This window comes from Notolepis coatsorum, assembly GCF_963971535.1.
Source record: "Notolepis coatsorum genome assembly, chromosome: 3".
In the NCBI taxonomy this organism is placed as follows: domain Eukaryota; kingdom Metazoa; phylum Chordata; class Actinopteri; order Aulopiformes; family Paralepididae; genus Notolepis; species Notolepis coatsorum.
Genome location: NC_140167.1, coordinates 39,606,953 through 39,618,894, shown reverse-complemented (window position 1 = coordinate 39,618,894; position 11,942 = coordinate 39,606,953). Strand labels below are relative to the sequence as shown.

Sequence of the window (11,942 nt, the reverse complement as noted above, 5' to 3'; positions counted from 1 at the left end):
CCTGTGCCAGGGGTCGTGAACTGTACTCTGTGCCAGGGGTTGTGAACTGTACCCTGTGCCAGGGGTTGAGTCGTGCATCCAGTCTCAACAGGCCAGGGGCGTGTTTTCGGAGCACAGCTGTCTCATCCCTGGCCTTGGTCAGCCTGTTCCAGCTCAGGTCCAGCTGCTCCAGCCGTACCAGGCCTCGCATCCCGTCCAGAGTGACTATCTGGTTGTGGCTGGCATCCAAAAATTCCAGGTTGGGCTAAAGGGAAGTGACAAGAACAACAACAACAACAACAACAATAAAAACAAAACCGGAAATGGACATCAAAAGGCAATATGTGATTGGTGGCCAGTGCAGGCGGAGTTGTGTTCGCTCTCACCATGCGTGAGATGTCACTCAGGTGTGTGAACTTGTTGAAGCTGATGGTCAGGTGTCGCAGGGAAAACATGCAGGAGATCTCCTTTAGCTTATTCAGACTGTTGCCATGGAGGTTCAGCACCTTGGGCGCAGGAGGATTCAAGATGCAAGTTTCAAGAGATTTATTAGTCACATACATACACGAGACATGTAGTGAAATAAAGGTGGCCATGCCCGTGCGTGCGTGTGTTCATGTGTGCTTGTATGTGGAGAGATCAGTGTTCAGTGTTCTGATGGCTTGGGGAAAGAAGCTGAGTCTGAGTCTCTTTGTTCTTGCTGCATGTATGCGGCGGAGTGACAGAGGGGGTCAGTGTAGGTCAATGACATGGTATCAGACTCACTTGAAGGAACATTTAGTAATTTAGCTGACACTTTTATCCAAAGCGACTTACAAGTTCTGTATGACAAGTCAGCAGGAAGGGTACAACTCTTTCAGCTGAGTAACTATGTTTGATTGATTGATTGATTGATTGATTGATTGATTGATTGATTGATTGATTGATTGATTGAACATTTTATTAACAGATTGCAGAATGGGTACAATACAGTACGGCTCAATACACACAATTGTTAAGGGGATGCAGACCAGAGAAAGACTTTCGTCTTGTTTACATCAGGGTCCCCCATTTTCAATTCATCATAACATATAATATATGTTATATATTATCTCTGTCTTGCGTTGCTGGTAGGGTTAGCTCGCCTAGTGCAGCTTTCAATACACAGTAGCAGGAGTTGGTTGGGCTTGACGTGCCGAGACAGCTTGTACACGACCCTCAGCCTGTCTGGCCTCACGTGGTATGAGGCTGCAATCCATCACCTGGAAGACAATAGGCGTGGGAAGAGGACTAACAAGCCAACTCCAAAACCCTCCCCCAGAGGTTAAATGGGTTTGCGTAGGGCCAACAACCCTACCTGGAAAAAAAGCACGTTACTAAAGCATCTACGATAATTCAAAACCAACTCGACCTGGGAAAAGAAGGGCTCCCACACAGGAGGCGCATGACGCCGTGCAGTGAAAGCCGAAAGGAAGCTGTAAGGCCGACTCCCCTCTTAACCCCCAGGAAAACCACTAGAATTGCCACATGGAACATCAGGACGATGTACGAACCAGGGAAGACAGTCCAGGTAGCACAGGAGATGAGGAACTACAACATTTCTCTCCTTGGCTTGTGTGAGACAAGGTGGCTACAAGCAGGACAACTGAGATTGGCATCTGGGGAGATGGTGCTCTACTCTGGTCATACAGAAGAAGGCGCCCCACACACGGAAGGGGTGGCCCTGATGCTGGCTCCGGAGGCACAGCGCTCTCTCATTGGTTGGGAACCGGTGAACCCACAAATCATCACCGCCAAGTTCACCACTAAGAAGGACAACATCAGACTATCCATCATTCAGTGCTACGCGCCGACAAACGACACCGAAGACGAGAAGAAAGACAATTTCTATGAACAACTGCAGGCTGTACTGGACAGACGGAGAGAAAAAGATATCACCATCCTCATGGGTGATTTCAACGCCAAGATAGGAGCCAACAACATAGGCTACGAAGACATCATGGGCGTACATGGATTGGGGCAGATGAATGAAAATGGAGAAAGGTTTGCAGACCTGTGCTCCCTCAACCAACTGGTAATAGGAGGCAGCATCTTCCCCCACAAACGTATCCACAAGGCCACATGGAGATCTCCAGATCAAGTTACGGAGAATCAAATAGACCACATATGCATCAACAGAAAGTTCAGGAGGTCATGGCAAGATGTACGAGTCAAGAGAGGGGCAGACGTGGCATCAGACCATCATCTCGTGCTGACGATCATAAAACTACGTCTGAAGAAGTATGCCACAACCACCGGCGCAAGAACCAGATATGACGTTGGACTTCTTAGGAACAAAGAAATACAGAGTAGATTCCAGATCAGCCTTACCAACAGGTACCAGCAACTACAGGAACAGGATGAAGACACAGATGTGGACATAGAAACTCAATGGCAGCACACAAAGACGTTGTGGCTGGACACCTGCAAAGAAATATTGGGAAAGAAGAAGACAAAACACAAGGAATGGGTCTCAATGGAAACACTCCAGAAACTGAAAGAAAGAAAGGAGAGGAAAGAGAAACTGAACACAAGCAAAACAAGATCAGCAAAAGCAAAGGCACAGGAAGAATACACCCAAGCCAATAAGGAGGTGAAGAGTAGCATTAAGAAGGATAAAAGAGATCACATAGACAACTTAGCCAAACAAGCAGAAACAGCAGCAGGGCAAGGCAACATGAAAGACCTCTATATGATCACTAGGAAGTTAGCAGGCAAGTTCCAACAAACGGACAAACCGGTAAAAGACAAACAGGGAAACCCACTTATAACAACAGAGGACCAACGGAGAAGATGGGCTGAACATTTCAAAGAACTACTGAACCAACCAGCCCCGACAGAGCCAGCGGACATTACACCAGCGGAGAGAACACTTCCAATAAACTGTGATAAACCCAGCAAAGCAGAGATCAAAAAAGCTATTATCTCAACAAAGGACGGAAAATCTGCAGGACCAGATGAAATACCAGCGGAAGCCATCAAGGCCGACTTGAAGACTGCGGTAGATATGCTTCATAGCCTCTTCACCAAGATCTGGGAGGAAGAAAAGATTCCAGAAGAATGGAAAGATGGAATCATCATCAAGCTACCAAAAAAGGGAGATCTTACCAACTGAAACAACTACAGAGGAATAATGCTTCTATCAGTACCGGGAAAAGTACTCAACAGAATTATACTGGACAGAATGAGTGTTGCTGTGGATCCCATGCTTCGAGACCAGCAGGCAGGCTTCCGGAGCAACAGATCTTGCACGGACCAGATCGCCACCCTGCGCATCATTATAGAGCAATCCATCGAATGGAACTCCCATTATACATAAACTTTATAGACTATGAAAAAGCCTTTGACAGTGTGGATAGAGAGACTCTGTGGAAACTGCTGAGGCATTATGGTATCCCAAAGAAAATCATCACTCTGATTCAAAACACCTATCAAGGAACATCATGCAAAGTTTTACATGCAGGCCAACTGTCAGAGAGTTTTGAGGTCAAGACCGGTGTGCGTCAGGGATGCTTCCTATCGCCCTTTCTATTCCTTCTAGTCATAGACTGGATTATGAAGACCACCACAAAAGGAAATAAAAACGGCATACAGTGGACCCTATGGACACAACTGGATGACCTCGACTTTGCTGATGACCTGGCTCTCCTGTCACACAACTACAACCAGATGCAGGACAAGACAACCAAGCTGGCAACTACATCCCTTGAGACTGGGTTGAGAATAAACAGGAAGAAAACCAACCTAATGATGATCAACACCTCTACCAACAACACAGTCACAGTAGGTGATGAATCCATACAGGAAGTCAACTCCTTCACTTACCTAGGCAGTATCTTGGATAAGAAGGGCGGCACAGATGGCGACGTCACAGCAAGAGTAGGCAAAGCCAGAGCAGCATTCATCATTCTGAAGAACATCTGGTCCTCCAAGGACATCGCCATGACAACCAAAGTGCGGCTCTTCAATTCAAATGTCAAATCTGTCCTTCTCTACGGTTCAGAGACTTGGAGAATGACGAAAAGAACATTGCAGAAGATACAGACCTTTATAAACAGCTGTCTGAAACGCATCTTTGGGATCCGGTGGCCAAACAAAATCAAGAATGAGGAACTATGGCTGAAAGGAAGACAGGAACCAGTGGAGAAGCAGATCCTGAGACGAAAGTGGGGATGGATAGGCCACACTTTGAGGAAACCGGCTACCAGTACTACACGCCAGGCCCTGACTTGGAATCCCCAAGGGAAGCGGAAGAGAGGGCGGCTTAAGAACACCTGGAGGCAGGACACTGAGGCGGAGCTCAAGAGACAAGGAACTACCTGGGGGGAGGCAGAAAGGACAGCCCAAAGCCGTGTTGGATGGAGAAAAGTCGTAGATGGCCTATGCTCCATTGTGAGCGATGGGCCTAAGTAAGTAAGATAACATATATGACATACATGACATAAAGATACAGTACTGCTACATCTATACATTTATGACATACCAGATTTACAAATACAGTACTGTTTTTGATACAAGAAGAGTCTAAAAAAGAGAGTATATACATTTGACGAAGAAACTGTACATTGGAGGAGGTTGGTAGGTAGGACGTTGGTAGGTGGGGTGGGGTGGGGGGGAAACTGTACATAGGAGGTGGTGGGGGGGGGGGGGGGTTGTGTAGGCGGGGTGGGGGGGGGGGGGTAACTGTACATTGGATTATCGACGAAACCTTACTTGGTCCCAAGAAGAGGGTCTTGTTCATCAAAAAGTGTTGAAACTTGGGTGCTGCAGTGTTGAGTGCATAGTAGTAGAGACATAGTATTATAGTAGGAAGAGTGATATTTTGAATAATTCTTCTTAACCAGACACTTGTAGCCAGCGGTGGTGCCCCTTGGTTCCAGTGAGGAGTGCTAACAATGCTAACATGTCAAGTTAAGCTGAGCCACAGATACAGGAACTTATTTCCCTCATAAAGTGTTTGGTAAAGAGAACATTTGCCAAACTAAAGTTAAAAATCTATTAATAATTAAAAAGGTATTCCTTTAAAAGTTCCCAAATCCTTACGGTAATCTGACTGAGGACAGTAGCTCTGGCCACGTTCAGCAGAATCTTCTCATCCAGGCTCAACATCCTGGGCTTTGGCATCACCACAGGCTCCATGTCGAGGGCCTCCATGTCCAGGGCGATGTCACTGTGGAGGTCCGAGAAGCCGCGTTGAGCTGGGTCCTAGCGACACAGAACACATGCAAAAAAAGAAAAACAAGGTTTAAACAGCAACTTTCAGCAAGAGTATTGTTGATAAGGTAAATAATTTGTAACAAAGCAGGAACCCATTACCTTGGAGATATACTCAAAGTCGATGATGTATTCAGGTGAGGCGAGACTGTGATCAAACACAAACCACTGGCTTTGTTTGAGACTGCACTCACAGCTGGTGTTCAGTTTGAAAGAGCAAGGTCCCCCTGAATGGAAAAACAACCCAAAGTGAAATAACAATGTGCAGCACTCCGGGGAAAAAGGGTTCCTATTCAAGCAATGCCTGTCTTTGAAAACTACCCACACATTGCTTTTGTGTTCGCAAGTGTGATTCCTCTTTTTTATTTCATTACTTAAATGCTGCGAACACAGCATTGAGCACAGCATTAAATAATGAAATGAAAAAAAAGAAAACGTGCTTTTTGAAACAAAAATGCTTTTAGGATACGCTTTTGCTACCAGGCACCTGCAGAATGCTATGGATGTGCATGTGCCTGTTTGGAAATCATGCCTTTGATACGTACCTGCTGCACCCAGCGTAGCTCCATGCTTGGCACTGCAGACACTGCGATACACGGAGTGGGCTGTGGGGTATACGGAGCTGTCCACTGGCTCTGCCTCTCGGACGGGAAAGCTCCGGCCCAGGAACACCTTGGACACAATGATCTGTCCTGAAGACAGAAAGAATAAAACGCAAGGTCAGCTATTCAGAGGACAGTCGCGGACAGCGAGAGGGATACAGGGGGTTGTCACAGTACAACTCACAGACCATGTCTGAAGGGGATAAAGTCCGCAGAGCCTTGGCTGGCTTGGCGTATCGTGTACTCAATCCTGGGCTGTTCAGTCACACTTAGGCTGTTGGACAAGGGCACAGCACACTCTCTCCCCTGGGCCTGGCAGAATCACAACATAGAACCATAGGGGGAAACTCTGAAGCTTGTGAAGGAATATAAAAGATGTGAAGCTTGTATGAGAAACTGGAAAACTAGGTGCGCACAGTAGTGTAGTTCTCCACCAGCCACACGTTTCTCTCTCTCTCTCTCTCTTAGAGCAAACAAACGCAACTACAGTAACAAATGCAGAGACCATCTATTAACATGAATTATAATTATCAGTATCCAAACACACTCGCACATGATACACATCTACTGTCATCCACTGTCGGTGAAAAGTGGGAGAAAAAAATCCCAACTGTGACAGACAGTAGCCTACACATTACGCAGCGTTTAAGTGTAGGGGGCGGGGAAAAAATAGACCAATGAAAGCAGATCTTCCTGTACTATTTCTATTACATTATTACACATTATTACACTAGCACACTATTATACATTAAACTAAAACACTATTACACACTTAATCATGGGAGCGTGGTTAATCTATGAAAGTCCCATAAGTCTCTACAACAAATGGTTAATGAGATATGAAAGGGGCAGGGTTTATTTCAATGGACAATGATGGAAATGATTCATAAATGTTTTTAATGCATACAACAACAATAGGTTCACTATGGCATGTCCATTGTTGTAAACAGGGGCTAGAGAGCTGATTTTACTGGAGGCTCAGAGCAGGGAACCTGTACAATATCGCCCTCTTGTATTCAAAAGGTGTAACTTCATACTGAATATCTCATTTTTAATGGATAATGGTGGAAATAAATTCAAATAAAATATTTGTCGTTGACCGATTAGAAAAATATTAAGAGAATTCAGGTCCTTGGCCAGCTGTTAGCCTATTGGCGACGTTTCATCTGAATCAGCCTTGTAGTTTGCGAGATTCATTGTGGACACACACACACAGAGACATCGGACCGAGTAAATGATCTCCCCCAGGCATGCCTGATGGAGTCAATGATCAATTACAATATATGCACCTTGTAATTTTCTGCTGTTTTGAAGCCATTCTCTAGAATGTATAACAGCTCATTCCTCTCGTCAGTTTTTCCAGGGTCAGCCACGTAGAACAAGTACTCCAGCCAGCGCTTGTGATTACTAGATACAATTCAGATTAGATTCAAACAATTATGCACTGTAGTTGATGAGGCATGGTTAAATTATGGGTCTCATTCTGTTTAATCATAAACATGATCTCTTTCCATCACTATATAAGTTAAAGCTGCTTTGCAACTTTGTAGAACTTAAGTTTATCTGCCCAGCAGAAATAGAGCTCTGAATCACTTTTCAAGCCCATGCACGCGCAAAACAACGGTTTTCCACAGACTCCCAGATGGACCAGCAACTTTAAGTTTTACACATTTAAATAAAAATACAAATTTAAATAAATATTTCCCAGTCTCTGATCAATGGTTTGGCACATTGTGTGTACTTGGACTGGCCAAAACATCTGATTGGTTATTGATGCAGGGAGCTGATGTTTTTGGCCAATCAGATGCCAAGTACATGTATCCCAGAGCTCCACCATAAAAAACCTCGGAGTCATTTTTGATTCCTCCCTCTCATTTAATGCACATATAAAAAATGTCACCAAAATTGCATTCTTCCATCTTCGTAATATCGCAAAAATACGCCCCATTTTAACTCTGGCTGATGCTGAAACCCTGATTCATGCTTTTGTCTCATCACGTCTGGACTACTGTAATGCACTTTTTTCAGGCCTACCTAATTCAAGCATCAAAAATCTTCAACTCGTGCAAAATGCGGCTGCACGGATACTAACTAGAACTAGAAAATTTGATCACATCACACCAGTTTTGTCCGCCCTACACTGGCTTCCTATCCAAGCCCGTTCTGACTTTAAAGTGCTACTCCTCACCTACAAAATTTTAAATGGGCTTGCACCGCTCTATCTATCCGATCTCATCTCCCGATACTCGCCCGCTCGTGCTCTGCGCTCACAAAATGCGGGGCTTCTATCGACCCCTAGGGTTAAAAAGAAATCCGCCGGCCACAGAGCCTTTGTCTACCGCGCTCCCTACCTGTGGAACAAATTACCTGCCGTCATCAGGGGCGCCTGCTCTGTCGAAGCTTTTAAATCCCTGCTTAAGACTCATCTTTTCTCTCTCTCCTTCAACCTACCCTGATCTCACCTGGTCGGGGACTGACCTTTAGATTAATCTGTGTAGTTTAGTTATGGTACAGGGTACTACATGGTACCACTGGGTAGTTTACTACAGGGTAGTTTAGTTAGGGTACAGGGTACTACATGGTACTACATGGTACTACATGGCACTACAGGGTTCTACATGGCTCTACATGGCACTACAGGGTACCACAGGGCACTACAGGGTAATACATGACACTACAGGGTACTACAGGGTACTACATGGCACTACATGGCACTACAGGGTACTATAGGGTACTACATTGCACTACGGGGTACTACATGGTACTACATGGCACTACAGGGTACTACATGTCTGCTCCTTTGCAGCACCACAAACATGGGAACTCTCTAACTCCCCCCCCCCCCCCCCCCTTCTCTCTGAGTGCCCGTCTCCTGGCGCTGACTAAGGTGATGGATGCCTCGGGGTCTTGGCCAAGATTGTAGTGACTGCTCTACATGCACATCCGAGGCCTTGGATCAGTTATTCACCGCCGTCTGTCCGTGGTCCTGTCAACTGATTAACAGTATTAACACTGTTAACAGATTAACAGTCAATGCGGTTTCATTGCTGGGTTAAGTACTTCCATTTCTATTCACATAATACGCCTACTTCATATATCTACTCCATTCACATATATGCCTACCACTTGTATCTATTGCTATGTCCGCCTACTACAATCTCATGAGCTGTCTAACGCCTGTCCCGTCTCCCTGTCTCCCTATGACTTGCTGTCCTGGAGTGTTGACCGGAGTGTTGGACGTCCCGTGACGAAGGCCGGGAGGTTGCGACCCCCTCTGCGTGCCCCCCTGTCTCCGGAGGTCTCGTAGTGGTGACCGGAGTGCCGGATGTCCCGCGATGATGTCGGGGAGTTCGTGACCCTCTCTGCGCCGCCCCCTATCTCCCTGTCTCCGGCTGTCCCTGAGCAACGACCGGAGTGTTAAATGTCCCTTGACTAAGACGGGGAGGACGTGACCCTCTTTGCGCCGCCCCTGTGCCTCAAATAGATTGCTATCAGCTCTATCTTTAATCTTTCAAAATGTTCAGTTGCTATCGCTATTAGCTCTATCTTTAATTTTTCAAAATGTACAGTTGCTATTGCATGCACTCATCTGTGTTCCACTACACACATGAGTGCATGCTTACCAACTGTCCGTCTGCAACACTACTATCACCAACATCTAAGAAGGGAGATCCCCCCTTGAATGGCCCTTCTAAGGTTTCTCTCCTCCACACTGCCTGTGGAGCTTTTTTCCCTATTGTTAGGTTTTAGTGAGTTTTTCCTTACCTTCGCGTGGGGTATGTCTGGGAGTGCTTGCATTCTTTCATTTATTTGCATCCATCTAAAAATGTTTGCACCTTATGGTGTTCTTGTTCTGTTCTTGACTTATTGTTATGTTTTCTTCTTGACTTGTTTAAAGAAGATCTGTACGGCCCATGGGGACATTAACGTGTGTTGTCGGGCCCTATAAATAAATTTGATTTGATTTGATTAAGTAGTGTTCCCAGGGTCCCATTGGAAGACTAAGATCACCATCGCGCTCCTCGTCAAAAGACACAACATGACTTGAGAGGTAATGAGTTTGAGTATGGCCACCAGTGATCAAACAAAGATAAGGATAGCTATTTGCTGTAATTAACACAACACAGTGTCCTCTGATGACATCACAGGTGGCCATATTCAAACTAATTTACTCTCAATAACTGTAAAACTAAATGAATGTGTGCAAAACTGTTTTGAGCCTTGGGATATGTGTGAGATTATGTACAAAATAAATGTGTGGTTTTTTCCCCCAGTGAAGTGCCCCTTTAAAGCTGCTGGTGGCTCTGGGAGTCTGTGGAAAACCTTTGTTGTGCATGCATGGGCTTGAAAAGTGATGCAGAGCTTGCTCTATTTCTGCTGGGCAGGTAAACTCACTGTCAATTGCAGTTTTTAATACATGGTTGTAAATTACTGTAAATACCAACGGATACAAAATGTACGCACTGTGAAAATCCTGTTGATTCTTTGCTGGCTAACAGGGAGTCAAGCCTGTCCTCGAAGCGACGTTTCAAAGCACGGTTGTGGATGCGGATAATACCGTTGACCTTGATGCCAGTGATGCTGTAACCTTTGTAGTCCAAAGCACAGAACCGGGACAGAAAGAGGTCATAACAGGATGTGAACCTGTTGAGAGCGTAACAAAAACAAAACATTATGGGGGTCAGTGAGCTCTTCATTTAGATTCCACGTCAATAAATCTGTTCATAATTTCCTTGGCTATAATGGATAGTAATGCCACTGTGACTTGATGTACCAGGGATCGGTGGAGCAGAGCTCTTCAAAGCGGATATTCCCCACCGTCTCCAGCTCCATCAGCAGAAAGTGCACCGTCAGGTCCTTCCTGTTTGTGACTCGTGTCACTTCCTGTTGGTGCCAGGCCTCAATGCTGGAGCACAAATAATAAAACACAATGGGAAACAGATGTATATAACAACAAATATCATAAATACCATATTTTATCTATTTATTACTAAAGGATTTGCACTACCTCTCTACCTCATTTTTGCATTTTGTTTTTGCATTTTGTACATTTTAGTTTTGTATATTGTATATTTTGTATAGTGTTTGGTCATTATTCTTTTACATTTTACTATATGAAGCACACTTTCAGGAGGGTCATACAGAACCAAGCATTTCACTAAAATGTACATGCACCTTATATGTGACAAATAAAACAAAACTTGAACTTGAAATACTTTACTTCTCAAGTAATCTGTTCAATATCTCAAGGATGGGGCAATGCATCGATATTTATCACCTATTGTCTGTCAGTGTGATCATATCAATATGTGCTTCAACCCAAGCTCTGTAGCTATTGTCTTTATGCAATGCATAGTGGCTAAGTTGAAGACAGAAGTTAGATGGAGATGTGTATGAAGTCTTGTGTCAATTGGACCTACGGTATGTATTGTCAAATTGTGAATTCTGACCTCTGATTATAGGGCAACCATCACTGGTACACCAACATCTATCACTGTGTCAAATTTCATGTCTATATCGTATAATTATGCTTTTCTACTGCCAGTTGGAAGACCATTGTGCAATCATGTCTGCATTTGATTATGGTGACATTTTGTATACCTCTCCCTCCACCTTAAAACTCCTCGATACTGTTCCTCATAGCACAATGCGTTTTATCACTGGAGATAAACTTCTCACTCACCACTGTGTTTTATATGAAAAGATGGGATGGCCTTCTTTAACTAAGAGAAAGTATGCATTGTATTTAATTGATCTATAAAGCTCTGCTTATGAAACGTCCCTATTATCTCTGCTCCTTGATTGCTTTAAATATGGTACTAGGTCACACAGGATTACTTAGCTTTAGATACACCACATATAAAAACTAAGTTTGGTAAAACTGGTTTTATAGAATGAATAGCAGAAAACCTTGAAATTAGAAAATTTCATTCCGTTAGAAGTCTAAAGTGTTGAACTTGTTGAACTTGTTGTTCGACTACTGTATGGTGATCTATGTTTGAACTGCACTCGTTTGGCCATTGTGTTTGTATGACTATTATATACAAGTCTCTCTTGAAAAAGACATCTCAATCTCAATGAGACCTGTTCAAATAAAGGACAAAAGATATGTACTATGTTATGGAAACT

The 11,942-nt window shown here is 44.3% G+C and overlaps 1 protein-coding gene across 1 annotated transcript in view; it reads right to left on the bottom strand.

Annotated features, from left to right (window-relative positions):
• Positions 1 to 11,942, bottom strand: part of lrrc9 (leucine rich repeat containing 9) — a gene marked incomplete at both ends in the record, with an annotated part of 76,473 nt that overhangs the window by 48,321 nt on the left and 16,210 nt on the right. The window contains 9 exons of the mRNA XM_084311177.1: positions 53 to 244; positions 366 to 485; positions 5,041 to 5,202; positions 5,314 to 5,438; positions 5,757 to 5,903; positions 6,002 to 6,125; positions 7,103 to 7,220; positions 10,278 to 10,457; positions 10,588 to 10,719. Coding sequence (XP_084167303.1) covers positions 53 to 244; positions 366 to 485; positions 5,041 to 5,202; positions 5,314 to 5,438; positions 5,757 to 5,903; positions 6,002 to 6,125; positions 7,103 to 7,220; positions 10,278 to 10,457; positions 10,588 to 10,719 — 1,300 coding nt within the window. The remainder of the gene's footprint in view (positions 1 to 52; positions 245 to 365; positions 486 to 5,040; positions 5,203 to 5,313; positions 5,439 to 5,756; positions 5,904 to 6,001; positions 6,126 to 7,102; positions 7,221 to 10,277; positions 10,458 to 10,587; positions 10,720 to 11,942) is intronic.